The 19,299-nt window shown below is 37.7% G+C and overlaps 2 protein-coding genes across 14 annotated transcripts in view; one reads left to right on the forward strand and one right to left on the reverse strand.

Annotated features, from left to right (window-relative positions):
* Nucleotides 1-101: 101 nt before the first annotated feature.
* Nucleotides 102-3,799, forward strand: slc19a3a (solute carrier family 19 member 3a). The gene is made up of 7 exons (XM_038267875.1): nt 102-359; nt 847-1,082; nt 1,166-1,682; nt 2,829-2,907; nt 3,032-3,224; nt 3,316-3,457; nt 3,530-3,799. Exons 1-7 carry the CDS (start codon nt 123-125, stop codon nt 3,677-3,679), a joined length of 1,554 nt encoding a protein of 517 aa, XP_038123803.1. The 5' UTR covers nt 102-122; the 3' UTR covers nt 3,680-3,799.
* Nucleotides 3,800-5,604: 1,805 nt separating this feature from the next.
* The window catches only part of agfg1a (ArfGAP with FG repeats 1a), a 38,872-nt gene continuing 25,177 nt past the window's right edge, over nt 5,605-19,299 (reverse strand). For 5 of the 13 annotated variants that reach the window (XM_038267939.1, XM_038267934.1, XM_038267933.1 and 2 more), the window contains 8 exons: nt 17,422-17,637; nt 16,669-16,855; nt 16,261-16,337; nt 13,468-13,575; nt 13,163-13,204; nt 10,966-11,118; nt 7,949-8,043; nt 5,605-6,410 (listed from right to left, as the gene is read on the reverse strand). In XM_038267939.1, the coding sequence (XP_038123867.1) occupies nt 6,354-6,410; nt 7,949-8,043; nt 10,966-11,118; nt 13,163-13,204; nt 13,468-13,575; nt 16,261-16,337; nt 16,669-16,855; nt 17,422-17,637 (935 nt within the window). In that variant the 3' untranslated portion in view covers nt 5,605-6,353. The remainder of the gene's footprint in view (nt 6,411-7,948; nt 8,044-10,965; nt 11,119-13,162; nt 13,205-13,467; nt 13,576-16,260; nt 16,338-16,668; nt 16,856-17,421; nt 17,638-19,299) is intronic. The other 8 variants (XM_038267943.1, XM_038267941.1, XM_038267944.1 and 5 more) reach the window with 4 other exon arrangements.

The following is a 19,299-nucleotide window of genomic DNA, read 5'->3' on the forward strand; positions in this document are numbered from 1 at the left end:
AAACAAACATTTTCTGATAAGAATTAGCCCAGGGATTTATCCAGAAACCTGACAAGTGTTTACAATCACTGGAACATTTCTACCCTTTGACCCGGTTATTGATTGGCAAAACAAGCACTCGGATGACTGAACCTGGAAGGTACGCAATACCAAAGCAACTGGAGCCACCAAGTGACTCTGCACGTATAAATACCAAAAGCAAGCAAGCAAACATGGAGAATGTGAAAAGGCTGAGGTCAGACTGGAGATATCCCACCACTTTGCTGTGTATCTATGGATTTTTTAGCACGGTAAAGCCGCTGGAGCCTTTCCTCATACCATTCCTGACAGGGAAGGACAAGAATCTGACCACTGAGCAGGTACAAAACCCCAGATAAACAACTGAATAACATCAGCAATCACCTCATTAGAAACTTTTATTATAGCATCATAAGTATAGTAAAATGTGTGATTATAACACATACTTATGTATCAATAAAATGTTAATTACCAAAGCATTGGTATAATAAAAGAATCTCGTAGCTGTAGCTTTGACTTATTGATACATTTTTCCATCTTGTTGATTTTTTGCTAAAATCTTTTTATATCTTTTGCAAAAGCTAAATATCTACACATACTAAGATTATGAGGTATTATAACAATTTGTAAAGACCAAATGATGATCTTTGCTTTGATGGCTTCTGATTATTTTTAAATGAAAAGGGTATTTGGAGACATATTTTAAGGGAAACTACTCAAACATATTGCTTCTTTCATTATGGGATAAAACAACAGATAATCCTGAAGGTGTCATGATGATCTGGCCAAAACGGTACATATATATGTGTAATATTATCTCCTCACCAGGTGAACAGTCAGATTTTCCCCGTATGGACATACTCCTACCTGTCTGTGCTGGTGCCCGTCTTCCTGCTCACAGACTGGTTGCGTTACAAGCCTGTGGTGGTCCTCCAGTGTGTGATGCTCTTTATCACCACGGCTCTACTGAGATGGGCAGAAAGCGTGCCGGCCATGCAGGCCATGCAGTTCTGCTACGGGGTGGCTACAGCCAGCGAGGTGGCCTATTTCTCCTACATCTACAGGTTTTGTATTGCATCTATTGGTTGGTTTTTACTATTTGTGGTTGGATCAGACCTGAAAGTTTGAACATTGTAATTTCTTACAGTGTTGTAGATCTGAAGAGATACCGTAAGGCAACTTCTTACAGCCGCAGCTTCCAGCTCCTGGGATACACTGTAGGTTCAGTGCTGGGTCAGCTGCTCGTCAGCTTCAACCTCATGTCCTACAACAACATCCTTGTGTTCACGTTGGTTCTCACAGCCATCGCTCTCATTACCTCCTGCTTCCTGCCCATGCCAAAGAGAAGCATGTTCTTCCATAGAAAAGACTCTCGAAAGAGAGCATCAACTGAAGGCACAAAGAGGCAGAGAGATGGATCTGAGGATAAGGAGCATGACTTGGAAAGATCAAGTACCTCCCTTGGAGACAAAGATGATCAAGAGCAGGGAGTTGATGAAGATGATGAATCAGATGAGAATAAAGGTGCAAAATCCTGCAGCCAGGTGGTTATCGGGCTGTGGAGGGATTTCCGCCGGTGTTATTCCTCCAGACAGCTGTTATACTGGTCTGTGTGGTGGGCAATGGCCACATGTGGATATAACCAGACGGTCAACTATGTACAGGTCAGTCTCTGACTAAACAAAGAGTCAATAAAAATCAAAGCACCTGGATCAAGAAAACAATAAGTCAGCTTAAAGTTGAGGCATAATGATCAGCTCTTTTATTTTGTTTCCTTTTAAGCAGCAAAACTAAACAATATTTTAATTAAAAAGAAGTACTACTTACTTAATTAGCTTTTTTCTGATAATGGAACCTGAGTATTTGTTTTCTGAACTTTTTATTTTTACTCATTAAATATGAACACAAGTATTTGTACTTTTTACTCATTACTTTAAGCTAAAAATAACTAAAGCAACAAAACAGAGGGAAAATCAGGAGCCTAGAGAATCTGTCCAGTTGCAGCACATATTTTTTATAGAAAAAACACTGATAACATGGATGAAAACAGAGGGCTGGGAAACATTGAAAATGATTTATCAGATTCTGAGACGCAAGACATTCCTTATTCATTCCACTTTTATTAGAAATTAAAAAATACATTGATTATCTTTCAAGTTCTTTTTCAATATTTAATGTTATTTGCAACTTTAATGCTCTGATAAATGCCATCGTTCCCAAAGGATTCAGCTGCTCATGAAGGATTTTTTTCCAATTTAATCTATAGCATCTTTTCTAAAATGTGAATTTAGAGTGTTATTTATGCTCTTTCTAACAGAACTGTGAGCAAAAGAGGGAAATTAACCAAACTTCTGTGCTTAGAGTAATCATTTATCTTTTAAGCCAGAAACTCAATGATGAACCTGTACTTTTTAACTTTTACTTCAGAAAAGGGGTTTAATCTGCACTTTTACTTCAGTAAAGAATGTAAGTTCTTTTCAAACCTCTCATGGTTTACTACTAAACACCAAAGAATATGCTTCGATTTCTGACTTTAAATACATTTAAAAATGTCTTGAAGCAAATCTAAATATATTTACAATCTAAACCGAAAAAAGTTAAGTATGACTAAATAGACAAAACCAATAAGCTATCTGTCAATTTACACAGTGTACATCTACCTCTATGTATGTATTTGGTTACAACCCAATCCATACTCGGTGGATACAATAATGCAGACATTAGGATTTGATATAGAATGAATACCCAGAGCATTAGATTGGACGATTACTTCTGAATTTCCTTATAATCTCTGTGTATGTATTATCCAGGTGCTGTGGGAGCATGTGCAGCCTTCACAGAACTTCAGTATTTACAATGGTGGTGTGGAGGCTACGTCAAACCTGCTAAGTAAGTTCCATAAATGTGAGCAGAAAACAATCAGGAGTAAAACGTTTGAGAGCAAGAAGGGAGAGAGAGAGAGAAGTCACGCCATCCTATTGTAGCTCACTTGACTGTTTTTGTTGTTTTCCAGGTGCAGCAACTGCCTATGGTATAGGCTTCACAGATGTAAGATGGGAGCAGTGGGGGGAGCTGGCCTTGGGGGGCTTCTCAGGACTTGGAGCTGCTGCACTATTCCTCATGACTTTCACTAACAACATATGGGTCTGCTACAGCACTTACGCCATCTTCAAATGCCTGTATATGCTGCTGATAACGATAGCTATGTAGGTGTCTTCATCTCTGATTTGATTCAGGGCTTTGTTTTACTGCACTAATGCTGCAGTAGTAAACTAAAAACCAACATTTCCCCCCAAGGTATCAAATCGCCACCGACCTGTCTATGGAAAGGTATGCTCTGGTGTTTGGGGCCAACAACTTTGGAGCCCTGCTTCTGCAGACAATCATCACTGCTGTTGTGGTTGACAGTGGGGGGCTTGGCCTTGCTATTGTTCCTCAGGTAAGAAACCCAATCACAGGTAATGAACTCGAAAATGTTATTTTCACTAATGATTTTGTTTTCCTTTCGCAGTTTATCATCTATGCCAGCTACTTTTTAGCCATCTCTCTGGTTTTTTCCATTCGGGGAGTTTTTAGCGTCTGTAAAACACAGAGAATGAAGAAGAAACAATCGACTGTAAACAGAGAACAACCTGAAATCTGTGAGGAGTACAAATTCTGATATTGTTAATCTGAATAGAATATAAAATCCCTTTATTGTCCCACAATGAGGAAATTCTGGTGTTTTACAGCAGCAAAGAGCTTATGAAAAAAAATTGTCAAACAAATGTGAAAATGTATACGAAGAACTATACTGTAAAATACTGTACTGTAAAGTATTTTAACAATATAAAACTGCACCTGGAGAATAAGATAACCAATATACAGCTATGGACATTTTTACAGTATTGAATATTTGAAAAATAGCAACAGCATCAGGGATGTGCAAAATGACAGCAGCATGTTATTTAACTGAATAAGGTGGAAACTGGTGTCAATGATCAGTATAAATGGAACAACTTATTTAGGTCATTGGGAACAGTGGTGGTTATAAAGTCTTACAGCTGCTGGGAGGAAGAATCTTTGACAACTCTTCCTGCTGCATTTTGGATGCAGCAGTCTGTAACTGAAGGAGCTCCCCAGGTCTGCAACAGCTTCATTACTTACTGGATTACTGTCTTTTTTTTTTGCATTAACTTTTGAATCCAAATAACAGAATGAAACAAGCTTTTCTTTTTTATTTGAAAATATACATGTTAACTGATAAAGCTCCTAAACTATAGAGGTCTTAAATGCTCCACTGACATCCTGGTCCCCAAGAAACACGGCATCACTGGATTAAATGACTGTAGGCATGTTAAGTCTGTGGCAATGATATCCTTCAGAAATAAAGGCCGTATTGTATGCTAAGACTGTTTTACTACACAGGTTCAAAGTTTGAAATTACAATTTTATTTACAGAAATTGATTAAATATCCCCAAACATTTCCTGCACATTACCTGTTTACCTGTTTTACCAGTTCAAGGATCAAATCTCTGCATGAGACCATGATGTTCAAACAGCTCCTGACCAAAACCAATGCGTTTATAGATGCTATGTCCAGGAGATTGTAAAATACGGTCACAAGCCACCTTCACGTTGGAGCTTTCAGAATACTTTCTAATCATCTGATCCAACACATCCATGCCAACCTTTGTGTGATTATAGTAGAGCACGGGCTCTGGTTTGGCTTTTTGGCCGCTGAGTGTCAGCTCTCCAGTTCACACTCCAGCATCACTGGATTGAATGACTGTAGGCCTGTAAAGTCTGTGGCTATGAAATCCTTCAAAAATTTGGGGCTGAAGCATAAGTAACACCTTACAGCCTCCCAGGGGGCTGCCTGGACCCACTGGAATGTACATCCACATCTTGTATGAATCTAAAGCCAAATAAAGAGCAAATAACATCTCTGCCAACCACACATCCTGATCAGTAACTGCTGTTACTAAAATGTTTGCGCTAAATAGTGCAATTAGTGAAAACAAGCTGAAACAGAGAAAAAAACAAACAAAAACAAAACAAGTCTTTGGCACTATAACATCTCTTCCCTTTATAAAAAAACAGAGCTGGTAAAAAGTGTTTTTTTTTTTTTCCTGTATAAGGTCTTTATTCCATCCGTTTAAGTATTTTCCTTACAAACTGTGTTTTTTTTGTTTGGACTGCTATTAGCTGTTTGGGTTTGTGTACCCAAACTTGGCTAATAAAGTTTATTATACCTGGAGCTAAAATAAAGAAGTACAGTTTTGGTCATTGGTGAAAAATGTGCTTTTAGGACAAAAGCAAATTGATTTTATTTTGAAAGGAACAAAGATCCACATGTAGAGTGTTGGTCCAGTGAGTTTGAATCCACATTCGAAGCAGCCATCTACCAAGACAGCATTTCACGGCTTCCTTTGCTGACAGACTTTATGGTGATGCTGACTTTATATCGCAGATATATCTGAAAAAAAATCCACACTGCAAAACTGAAAAGTTTCATTTTTCAAGATAAATAATTAAAATCAGCATTTCAACCCCTTTATCAAGATGCACATTTCACTTCATTAATGAATGGGTTAGTCCTTTGATTTTATTTAAAATCATTTTAATATATATTCTGTATATATTTACACATTAACTTAAAATTCTTTAACATTCCATAAAAGTGGTTTTTCAGTCCAGTCATTCTACTTCCCCACATGGATGTGCGGGATGCCATCACTCAGAAATGTTGGGACCAGCGTCTCTTTCAGCGAGGAGGAAAACGGGCAGAACAGCACCTCCCTGTTCTGATACAGCATTCACTTGCTTTCAGTTTTCAATAACTGAACATTTTCCATAGTAAGAAGAATTTACGCCCCCCCCAAAAAAAAGATTCAGCACAAACAGTTTAGATCTTTACAAATACAGAAACTGGCAGTACCCAAGCAACAGCCCTGTCTTAACAAATCTTGTTTTACAAATACTGATATGCACAGAGAGCTAAAGTCCTAAAACAAAACAAATGTACAGAAATGCAGCATGATGAATGATATACTGTATGCAATAACTTAGTTTTCAGCCAGTTTGATTATACATTGTGGCTCAGGCCGGTTCACAGGTTTAACAGAGGGCAGAGGATCAACCTCTCCCTCGGCACACATCCTCTCTTTTTGTTGTGGCCACAGACAGTGTCAGCATGTCCGTCTTGCACATTGTTGCATTTGTGACAAACTGCAATAGAAAATACAGATTCTTACTAACATTGTGTTTTTAAAGCTACTGGTTGAACATAACAGTGCAATAAGTGCAAGCGTTCTGGTTGTTGACCCTGTGGTGCAGCAGAGGAGGTGGATCGCTATAAGAAGGGGTTAGTCGAGCCTCCAGCAGGATACTGAGGGGGCGGAGCTCCACCCTGCAACAACAGAAGTGCAGAGTCAAAAACGCTCTTTAATCAGCATTAAAAGGTATACAGCCACACTTAATGATCTAGGAAAAGGATTCTTGGATAATTAGATAAGCTCTAAATCAAGTATAACTTTAGATTTTTAAAATATTGATTATTTTTTAACTTTAAGAGGAGTATTATGGTTTTTTTTTTTTTTAAAACAACCATAGGTTACACTTCATTCCTGTGTTTTTGTAAATGCTAAGGAACTAAACAGTGCCAGTAAATGTATTCTTTTTATGGACTCCAAATAAAAGAAAAAAAAAAGTCTTTATAAAATGGCAAAAATAAGGTTTATTTAGAGCTAAAGCATCTACTTGGATTAGTTGTGATTAATTGATTATTGAAATAATTGTGAACTAATTTAGTAATCGTTAATCATTAACTGGAGTTTAGAGACTCTAAAACATGCCTTTAGCTGACAGAGTGACCCAGTAAGAGCAGTAATTATGTAAAAATTGTAAAAACATATATTAATATTTTTTCATTTAAGTCTGTAAATATGCTCTATACAGAACTCCTCAAGTGGAAGTTTCACCTGGTTTAGTTTTAAATCCTCTTGAAGGAACTTTTGGCTATCCAACTATTAATTGAATAATTGAAAAAATTAACAGATTAATTGATTTACAAGAGCTACAAGAACAAGCTGAAGAGAGCTGCAGTTCGGTATTTTTGCCACAGGTGGCAGTATAATTCCAACACTGTAATACCTCTTTAAAGAAGGCTTAAAAAAAAGCCTTTTAGAATTAATTTAATAATTCTAAAAGTTATTTTTTCCCAATTTTACACCAGCCTAATTCAACCTTTAGAGAAAAACTTATGCAGAGATCGAAATGGTATTAAAACAACAGCCACTACATCGGATAGATGTGCATTCTGGAAGTAAAACTTTTTTGAACTCAGGAAAAGTTAACCATCATATATAAGATATTTCATATCAAATCTTTAAGGTTCAGCTTTAACGTTATTTTCAAGAAAAAAAGAAAAAGATATCAATTTTAAGCTTTGCATATGCTGTGTATTTATTTAAATGATTAATATACTACATCTGTAAGTTAATATTTCCTTTAGTCTTGCATAGGGCAACAAATCTAAACTGGCTAATAGGTTCCACCTAACACGTTTATAAGGTTTAACTATGATTTTCGATATTGTTGCTTTCAAAATAGTTAGAATAAACAAGCAAAAAAAAATAATATATATATATAATGCATCATATGTTACTGATTCCTAAAGTTAAGCTGGGGATCCCCATTTGTACTGCAGATTCACAAGTATAGGTCCTAACTAATAATTAGACTAAACATTGAATTAATAACAGTGAAGTATATAAGATAAAGTGTTTAAAGAGATAAAAAAAAGACCCCTGGTTCTATAGAAAAGCTTGTATACTCGACCAATAGCTTAGCTCATGAGTCCATAATGGCTTTTAAGTGACAGAAGCTGAAAAGTTTGGGAGCCTGAGACATATTTTATACCCAAACTCAAGGTATTACCATACTAACCAGAAAAGGGTTGCTAGGGACCATGGGGGCTGCCATTGGCTGTCCAAAAGGAGTCACAACAGGCTTGGTCTGGCCAAATGCTGGGAAACCTCCACCTAAAAGACAATAATACAGCTGTTAATATGTGAGAAAAACCAAAACATTCTACAGAGATAAGAAATATCTAAAACCCATTGGAGCATTAACACTAGGACTGCCAGAATTCCCGATGGCTGTCAATTTGAAGAGTGACATTTTCCCCAATGGAACGCAGGAGTAGTGATGTTGTCATCAACTGAAAAGGTTCTAGTGTGCGATATAAACACATTGTGGAGGGTCTAATATATATATATATATATATATATATATATATATTGTAATATATATTTTTTAAAGGCTGTATTGTATGCCAAGACTGTTTTACTACACAGGTTCAAAGTTTGACATTACAATTTTATTTACAGAAATTGATAGATTACCATCTACACCATCTTTTTAAATTTGTGTCAAACATCATATGCATGCTTTTTTTTTTTTTTTTTTTTTTTTGCAGCGCTGAAGCACCTGGTGCTGTTTTCTTTTGCCTCGCCAAAGCTGGATCTCCTGCAGCGGAAGGGTTGATAAACTGCAAAGCGTATGAGGTTTGTGCGCAACTGTTTTACCAGTTCAGGGATAAAATCTCTGCATGAGACCATGACGTTCAAACAGCTCCTGACCAAAACCAATGCGTTTATAGCTGCTATGTCCAGGAGATTGTAAAATTCGGTCACAAGCCACCTTCAAATTGGAGCTTTTAGAATACTTTATAATCATCTGATCCAACTAGGGCTGCAACTAACGATTATTTTGAAAATCGATGAATCGGCCGATTATTTTTTCGATTAATCGATGAATCGGACACAAAATCTTTTTTTTATATTAACCTCTTTATTCCAAAATAAACATTTTAGACAGAACAAACAAGCACACAAGTACAGGTTGCTCATTAACTGTACTGGTGCAATATGAAAAATAAGTGTTTGTGTTAAAACTACGCAAACTTACATGAGAAATGTAGCTGTACATCCACAAAATATAGGGTATTTTGTTTCATAAAGCGCAAAAAGAGACAGGCATTTTTGTTTTTTAAAGCCCCTAAGGGGTTCAAACAATAGCCCCCCCCCCCATTTCAACAAATGAGGTTTTTTTAGACTAGAAGAGTTCTGCCTTTTAAGACAGGAAAGTATAGCAGTTAAAGTTGCTACTTGAGAAAATACTGAACCATAGAGATAAAAATAGCCCTGTGATTCAAATTATAAATTGTATTTGGAATAAAAATGAGAGAACTAGGGGTGCTAAAAAACACATCCTCCAAAGACAGATATTTACATGGGAATGTGGCCGATAATTAATTGACATATTACTGATCTTGCTGGATTTTATTCTGCTTTACTTCCATAAATTGCAGGATCTTCTTTACTTTATCTTTGCCAGAAGATTTAAACTTTAAAAGCCTTGCCCTCATAATTTGCAAGTTAATTTATTTATAAAGAAAATATAAACGCTGCTTAAGCTAATTCAAATGAAATTAAAAGTAAAATAAGAAGCCAACCTTATCACTGTCTGTAACCTACTAACAAGTTAAGGAAAGCATCAGATGAGCTACCTGAGAAACTAACGTTACGTTTCCCCACTTTAAAATGAAAAAAACACGGTTACTCATCCTTCTGATCAGCTCTCTTCACTGCCATCGAAGGCTCCAACGTGTTTTCTTTTCAGGTGCTGCGTCATAACAGTGGTGCTTCCGTGCCATGTTCATTTGTTTTTACAAAAGTTGCATGTTACGACTTTTTTCACTTTACAAAGCGCAGGCTATTTTAATTATTGTGATCAATTTGCGCCGTCAATCCCGGGGCATGCGCGCTTCATTTGCAGTCTGGACGCTGAGGGTAAACTCCTCACTAAAATCCTGCGGCTCTGACTGCAGCGCTGAGAGGGATTCTTGTGGGAGAGGGAGAAAGGCGTTGGGATGGGGGAGGCGCCCCACGGCAGCAACTGCCGTTGTAGGAGAAGAGTAGGAACGATACATGCTTTCACGTAAGAGTCTCCAAAAGCCGCCAGTGACACCGTAAAAAGTCGCCAGATTTGTCGCTAGTAGCTTTTTAAAAAAATAGTCGCTGGAGGGGTCTGAAAAGTCGCTGAGTTGGCAACACTGCAACTGCGGTGCTGACTCGCTCCGCCATATTTTTTTTTTTCTTCCCCGGGATGACGGCGGCGGCGGATGACGCATTAATCGCGCGACACAACTAATCGATGATTAAATTCGTTGCCAACGCTTTTAAAAGTCGATTTTTATCGATTTTATCGATTCGTTGTTGCAGCCCTAGATCCAACACATCGACGCCATTCTTTGTGTGATTATAGTAGAGCACGGGCTCTGGTTTGGCTTTTTGGCCGCTGATTGTGGGCAGTGTTATCCAAACCTTAAACAAAAGTTACACTATTGTCTGATGGGTCACTGATATGTCTGCGTTTTGCTGTGGGCGAATCTGAACCGCTTCCTACCGACCCGTCGTCCCCATCGGTCCCTCTCCCTCTCTGCCGAAACGCTATCATCAATATTTTGAAGCATTACTAAAGCCTGTTTGTGGTTAGATTTTTTTCTGGAAGCCTTTTTTATGTATTAACCCCAGGGTTCAAGGTATGTGTTAAGGTAATGTTGGTTGCTAGGCCATGGTACCGAACCTCAATCAACCGTGGGAAGAATTTATAATGCAACTTATAGAGCAGTCAAAATGACATCTGTGGATATCGAGATAAAATTAACCATATTTATTTTTTACACTTTTATTTTATTACAACAACTATGTGATAATGAAGGAAATATAGAAATAGGAAAAGTCAGATAACATGAGCAATATGATTAATGTAATTAAAGTTCTTTCCCTTTAAAATCTTAGAATCGTCAAAATGACGACCTTGGTTGTTCTAGTGTTAAGGTGTAATCTAACAGAGTTGGGTTTGTGTGTCAGGCTGAAAACTCACACTTGGATACATACCATTGGGTTGTTGAGGAAACGCAGGAGGCTGAGTGAAGGGGGGCTGGCCAGGAAAGGGCTGCTGGAATGTTCCACTGAAGCTAGTAGGGAGATTGAAGGCGGCAGAGTTTCCAAATCCTGCCGGCATACTCATTGAGCCTGTGCCAAAGGGAGCTGCAAGACAGCAGGAAATACAAAAAATTATTTCAAGGTTAAGAGAGCTGCTTTGTGTTTCATGAAGGGTTTATTTTCAGAGCACACATCTGCACACATCTAACAATCTGCCTGCAGTGCACACATCTGCAGGCAGATTGTTAGATATTCTAGGAAATTATTAACAGAAAACCAGGAGTTTCAGACAACCACAGTTAGAAAAAAGTTATGCAAAACCCAAAACACAGCAAGAAATCAGAGAAATAATCCCAAACTGAACCCAGTAAATGGTTAAACTGCTAAATTAAAATGGAAGAAAGCCAGCAACTTTGGTGCTCTCATGATTCATCACATCCTTAAGCTCTTCTTCAAATTCAGCATCAGATCTGCCAAGACTGCTTTTACAGTGATGCAATCAATACCAGTAAGAAACTCTGAAACTACTCTCTGCATTCAAAGACTACTCCTCCTTCACACACAGTATTCCCTGCAGACATTCAACCATTGAAAAGCTAAAAGACTGTTATATCATGTTTGAAATGTTAGGGTCAGATGTCATGTCTCAAAAACATGAACAGGATATGGTCTCTGCTACAAAAGTGCTGGATGCATCTTTTGAACTATGTGTTCTGGGCCTTCAGGCATAACAGAGTATGCAGCTTTTATACCAAAAACTGGAGCCAGAGAAAATTCTCACAACTCACTGTGGAAAAAAAAAAAGAGACAGATTTATAAAACTGTGTGTAGACTTGTTACTGCACATGTTTCCTTTATACATCCCCAATTGGCAAAAAATCAAAAGCAGATTGAGGAACTGCTTGGAACGCCCAGCATCCGCCTACAATAAACAGGTAAGTGGTATACATAGCCAGAAGGCACCTACCCATGTTAGAATAACCATGGCAACAATACTGTTAGACCGTCACATGGAAACCTGGTCAACCATCAACTAGTTAAACGACACAAACAATCCAATAAAGAAACTGGTTAAAAACAAAAAGTCTATGTTTTGTATAAAGTCCCAAAGTTGCTTTCTAGCAGCTGAATTATTAATATTGATCATTTAAATGTTTAACAAACCATAATTAAGACGAGAATTTGGCCTCCATGTTTCTATTTGGAATGTTGACACCTCACCAACAAGTGAGTTAGGCTTCACTAAATGTTTAAAACTATTCAGTAAAACAAAACAAAAAACAGAGAAAAAGAAAGGAGCTGAGACGGCATCTGTGAGACACCATTGCTCATCACAAATACAAGCGTAGCTTTGTAATTAAAAAGGGAATGAAAATTTCCTTTCATAAAACAAACATTTACAGCAACATAAACAGACTAAGACAGTTGGAGCTCTGATTCCATTTAGAAATCGGCTCCTTGATTCAAACTGATTTGACGTGTATCTATTTCTGTACATTTTCAGGAAATTTTATACAGCTGAGCAACGTATGGATATGGTCGCCATGGGGACAGCTCGGGATGCTTATTTAACAGCAAACCTGTCAATTAGTGTCTCCTTAAAAAACAAACAGAAACTGCAACTTAGTAGCAAGTCTTGAACTGGAACAGAGGTCTTCAGTTGGCCTCTTTGATCTGGACAATCTGAACCAGCTAATAAACCATCCATCATTATGAACCAGAACAATCTCAGTGCCAATATGACTGACTCTTGCATAAAAAAAGTATTTAAGAAAAATTAACTTAAGTATGTCTTAGGCCTCCTATCTGTTAATATCCACAGTTAGAATGTATGTCCGCTAATGTGGCATGCATGGTGAAACCCAAAAAGATAAATATATATTAATATAATTGTATTTTTCTTTAAGTAATAGTACTTATAATTCAAAAATAAACCTTCCATCCTAAAGAAGAAGCAAATATGTCATCAGGAGAAACCTGAACCGCATTTTACAACCTATAAGGTCAAATGTTGATCAAACAGGTGGGTTTATTTTGTTTGAATTTTCAGTTGATTATAAAATAGATGTATGTATGCCAATAAATATTAGTCTCTTTCAGTTCACAGCACACCAATACAAAACTAGGCAAACACCTTAAAGTGACCTACCAAATGTAGGGGCATAGTCCTGCCAATAAAGGACCCTCAAGCCTGTCCAGCATGATAAAAATATTCATTTAATTAACAAATTTCCTTTTACCATAAATTTATATTATAATTCCAGTCAGAGTCTCTGTAACTTTAACTTCTTAATACCTTTTATTTCTATTTATTTTTTTTCTATCTGATTCAATTGTTGATTGTTCAAGGCCAAGTTTACTGAACAATTCACCTGCTGCGTGCAGCTTTCCCCACAAAGAATTTCATCCCAACCTCTGAGAAAAAAGGATTCACAGACACAAAGGAGAACAGACCTGCTGCAGCTGCCACGTTTGCTGCTCTGCCGTTGCATTGGAATGGATTGGTGGGAGCTGCTGCGGGGGCGACACCAGCAGCTACAAACGGATTGGTTGATGGTGCTGCTGCAGGAAGATGTCAAGTTTTAAAATGTGACAGAGCTGAGAAACAGAACTACAACAAAAAGGCACAGGGTTTAGACCCTAAAAACTGGTTTGGAGAGGGTTCCAGAATAGATAAATGTTTTAATACATGTTAGGATGATTTATGGAAAAAAAAACATTATAAATAAATAAAGCAGATAATAAAGCTTCTAAAAACTGTTTTACAGACATCAACATATGATGGTCAAGATCAATGTTGGTTGTCACACTCATCATATCTGATTCCACACTGTGAGGCTGTAAAAGAATTGTTGGACTGAAATGTTCAACACCAGTGACCTTTAATCTAGTATTTGAACGTTTCAGTCCAAACATTCTATTGCAGTGCCCTGTGAACGCTCAGATATGTGAGACAAGTAGCAAAGATACCCCAATAAAATAGTAGGCAGGTACAACAAAATAAGAAAAGGCTTTTAAAGGGGTCATATAATGATTATATAGGGTATTTGGTGTTGGTCCTTAAGGTCTCTGAATAGGGTGTGTAACATTGGTTGGGCTGAAAATTGCATATTTTGCTGTTTTATGAGGCGTAATGCAAGCCTGGTTAAGAGCCCCAGAATGAAACAACAGGTTTTCTTCCTTTTATGGTATGCTCATGAATATTTAGATGAGCTGTGCGCTGATTGGTTGGTTTACAACGATTGAAATTTAATTGAATTGAAACTGCTGAGCAAAGACGCATCATAGCAACAAGCACTCACTCACTGAAACATTGAAATGGTTGATATAGTAGGGTGACCAGACGTCCTTTTACACCTAAAAAAATGTCCGGGGGGAATTTCAAAAATGTCCAGGATTTTGGTCGAGTACAGTGCAGCAGAACTGAGCCACCAGGGGCTGGTCTAGGAACTCCGGCGGATGGAGAGAGGGAGCCAGTGGGGCACGGAGGCAAGCGGGGGGAAACATAACGTCTCCAGGTCGGGTTGGTCACTCCATCCCCGCTCCATCCCCGGCTGGCACCGGACCCGGACCAGCGCCGGATCTGATGGCTCGGTTCAAATGCTCGGTCCGTTCCAGTCAGCCCCAATTCCTCACCAAACAAAGTGTCCTCCTTTTCAAAAACCCAATTCTGGTCAACATAGATATGCTAGCATTGCTATCAACAGCTTGGCAACAAAATCATACTTCCAGCTTGCGGTTGTAATGGCCTTATGGTCAGGCCAGAACCAAATAAGGCAACATCCCCGAATTGAAGTCAACTCGGGGCTTTGCATTAATTCTCCTGTTTTATGGTCGAAGTTTGGAATTGAGAGATTTGCATTGAAAGGAGGTGTCGATGGAGTTTGAACTTCTCTGAACGCCCATTTCACCCACTGAACTATCGTTATTCATCTATTACAATGTAAACTTGGTTTTGCATTCTATGACCCCTTTAAGAAAGAAAACAGACTGTATAAAATAAGTGGCAGGGTATTATGACCTACTGCTAAAAGTGCCATTCCATTAGGGAATGGCACCGGCTTTCAATACATTTTTTTCATTTTCATATCCAAACCATGAGGAGGGGGGAACCTGCCCCTTGCTAATGTGAGCAAAATGTATACTGAACACTAATGGCAGTAGATTGGTAGTTCCAGTTTAGTGCTGAATTACAGTTGTTTTGTAAGAATTTGGAGTAAAGTCATAATCTTAAGTATGAACTACAAAAAATACTAGTAATGAACTGGATTATTCTCTGTCGATGTGTGGCTGGGCAATATGACTTAGAAAATCTAATCTCCCCCGTCTGTAAAACAATCCTCGTCGCTTAAAATGTGCGTCTCTTGATTCAACAGGAATATTTTTTTCTCTCCCTAGCATCAACAAACAACAGCACTGTTATACTTTATACATTTTCACCCATTTTAAGATGCCCAGTTTCATTAACAGTTAAACAAATCTCTCCCATATTTTATAATTATTCTTTTCACATTTAACTTTTGTTTATTTTAATCTTTTTTTTTTCTAATTTCTGTTTGTAGCACTTAGGGATAGGCTTCCTATGTTAAGAGCTCTATTAATAGTATTTAGTTAGATTCTTTTGAAATATTTTTTTATCATTATGTCCAACTGCATGGCTTAGAACATAATCTTTCTTTTACTACCACTCTTCATCGCCTGTAGAACACACAATCTGCTTTGCACATCTTAACATTTGTGCAGAAATCTCTGTAGATGACCTGCAAAATGCCCTCTTATTGCTCATACCAAAAATATTAATGCATGTGCATTTCAGTGCTTCTTATTTGTAATATTTGGAGATCAGGCAATAAAACATTTTCAGCTAGTTGTGTGAAGTGAGCTAGCTTTACAGTTAAGAGAAGACATGCGAGAAAGTGATAAACTGATGCGAGAAAACGAGCTTGGGAAGCCCAAGGAATAAATTGCTTGGGAGAAAAAAAAAAACTTGATAAATAAAAAAATAAAAAAAGATTTATTTCACAGACATATATCAAACAAAGAGGTTGGTTCTATAACAAAACAGCTAATTAGTTTGACTTAACGTTTTAGGGAAGGAAAGAAACAAAAGATAAAAATTATTTGCTTTTGGCCACAGAACAAGCAATTCGGTCAAGAACTGCCACTAAATAATATAATAGTATCAGCGATTTGATGATCCATAATTGATTCTGTGTTTATATATGTAAGGAAAACAGATTTACTTACCTCCAAAAGCCTGAGGCATTCCAGGCATGGCCTGTTGTGCTTGTGCTGAAGCCACCGTCTCGGACCCAAACACACCACTGTGGTATTAGCCAAAGAAATAAATCCCGTTAATGAGACAGAAACATATTTTCTATTGATAAAGAAAGTTTATTAGTATACAAAGTTCCTCATAAAGTCAAACAGACTATAACAGGGCCACAGTCTGCCAGCACATTGAAATCCTATAATCACGTACTAATAAAAACCTGAGATTTTGTGTTTATTAAAAGCCATAAAAATTCATGAATAAGCATAAAAATACACATACAAAATTAAACATTGAGACAGTATCTCATATAAATCAACATTAAACTCCGTCTTAATTGGCACCTTCCCAATAACAGTGTGTAGATGGTGAGGGAATCTTACCCTTGGGAAGTACTGGAGGTGTTGTAAACACTGGTGGCTGGAGCTGTGGAACTGAAGACGGTATCAAGCTCTGCAAGAGCAGCATAACGGTCCCCTCGAGCGACACCCGCTGGCTGCTTCTGAGGCAAACCAGCAACTCCTGCAGCTGCTGCAGCGGCAGAGCTTACGCCTCCAGAAATACCACTCCCTGGAAGAGGAGCACACGACGAAAGAGGTTCAATTTAAGTTACAGGAACAAGTCGACTCTGAAAGGCAGCAAAAAGGTCCCAAGAACTGCCATATTCAACCTATTAAAACGTGGGAATAATAGTCAGTTATTGACAAATTTGTGAAATTAAATAAAGAAAAAAATAAACCCAGCCAGAATTCTGGTCTTCAAAATGTTTGAAAGGATGGCACTTTTTAAAAGCGAGAAGAGAGCGCAGCAGCCTCTGGTCTTTATGTTGGCTGCTTTGGTCTCCCCAAGGTCATGGTAATGTCAACAGATGAAAGAATTGAGCTGGACAATAAAACAATTATCAAATTCGGCCTTTGCTTGAAAATGTCATAATTTGTACAACAATATATAAAGCTTGCTGTTTTTTGTTTGTTTGTTTTTTAAGCCTGTGCATGACCCGGGTCAAAAAAGCTAAAAAAAACAGGGCTTTCAATCTTCATATTTATAGCAAGCCTGTATGTTTGCTTCTTTTTATTATTTTCAAGCGATCCCATCGCCCTGAAATCGACAAAGCAGGCTGGGCTATAGAGGTTTACCTTGCTCTGTTTTGGCAGAGCTAAACACGTTATCCAGGTCAGCCAGGGCTGCGTATCTATCGATGGGAACGTTAGTACTCTGTACAACGTCTTTGGCAGCTCCTGTGGAGTTACTCTGGGAGGAGGAACTGAAGGATCCAAAGTCAGCACTACACGATTTGGGGAAGTTGTCAAAATTTGCAAAATTGGCATTTGCTAGTCCCCCTGAGGCACTACCTGCATGGAAGAGAGAAATTAAAAGGTCATAAGGGATGCCTTATTCAGAAATTTTGAGACAATGATCAAAACAGAGGTGTCAGGGAGAGAGGAATCTGTGTTGAGCCATGCCAGCAGAGGAGGACTGGGGGTCAGTTCTACAAAGTTTTCTAAATCTCAAATCAGGGAAACTGAGTTTTCCATTTCACAAAGAGAGTTTACTCAACCTCTGTTTCTGTTACCGTAGTAACGATCTTCCCCAAGCTAAACTTTTCGGGAGCAGATTTTGTTCAATAAACTCAGAGTGTCCTCTGTCTCGGCTCTCCTTGAAGCCAATCACGTCGTTTTATTTCCTGATTTAGTCACAAGAGTTTTTTCGTGATTTTGTGTAAACATTAAAAAAATGTAAAAATCCTTCACTTGGTCAGTTAGACACATTAGGTGTTTAAAACAAACATAACATGTCCTTTTGACAAGGATTTTATTAAAGAATGATCAGCATTAATTCATAGAGAATTCAATATTCATAGGGTGAGGGACCACGTATAATGTCCTTTGATATTCAGAAAGTTATCTTTATGCACCATCACATACATTCAGACCTTATCTGTCCTCACATTTGCAGCATTACAGACTTCTTTAAAAGAGCCTGAAATCAGTGAGAGAAATTTGATACAGTATATGTGATAAAAGCATTATAGAACACAGCTGCACAGTCAAACAGCACCAGTCCCATATCGCTTCAGACTATGCCTCCTTTACCTTCTAGTAGGTTTCTTATGGATGGTAATATGCAGATTATCATTGACAACAGTCTTTTCAGCCGAGTCTGAAACCTTAAGCCTTATTTACTATTAAACTACTTTGTAGTAGTTATCTACTTTATTTACAATGTACCTTTTTTGTTTTTACTGCATTTTACAGCGTTACTTAGAATCAATTCCACATGTTTCAATGACATGGATTTAATGTGTTTTTTCTGAAATTTTCTGAAAGAATCCTATTTTACTGATCTAAAAATTTAACAATAGAGAGGTCAGCGCTTTTAATGTCAAACAGCCTGCCATTGCAGACTACATATAAATTTACCCATTAACTCAACCTTCTCCTACTCTATCTCCCTCTCCTTAGCAGCTGTAGCGCTGGTTCTCTGTCTTTTAAACACGTTCTCCAATATTTTTTTCTAATTCTGCATCAAAATCTCTCGTTCCAGTGGTGTGAAATACAAACTTCCTGTTTTCTGTCGTCATTTTGACTTGTAGAATCGGGGCTACGCTATAATGGCTTTTCATACTTGTTACGCACATGCTTAACTCTGAATGGACCTACTTAGTGTTGATTATACTAACCCACAGTGGCTTTTATGAAACCGCAAACTCAGTTTCCAACCTTAGACTAGATCAATTCAGAGTTGAGGATTTGAGTTTGTTTAACCCTCTTTGTGAAATGGGCCTCAGAAATACCTAAAGGAAAGTGAGCAAAGATTTTCCACAATAACTACTTTAGGGGAGTTAAACAGCTTTAGAGGTTAATGTCAAAAGAAAAATCTATTGTAAACATGGTAGAGATACAAAGCTCAAAAATAAATAGCAATTTAGGTATGAAAACTTTGGGGAGAGACTCTGCTTATATAAAAGATAACTCTATTTGGGAGGGAATCATACGACGACATTATTACCACCT

The sequence above is a fragment of the Cyprinodon tularosa genome, unplaced genomic scaffold, assembly GCF_016077235.1.
Source record: "Cyprinodon tularosa strain WSP-4 unplaced genomic scaffold, ASM1607723v1 ctg69, whole genome shotgun sequence".
Lineage (NCBI taxonomy): Eukaryota > Metazoa > Chordata > Actinopteri > Cyprinodontiformes > Cyprinodontidae > Cyprinodon > Cyprinodon tularosa.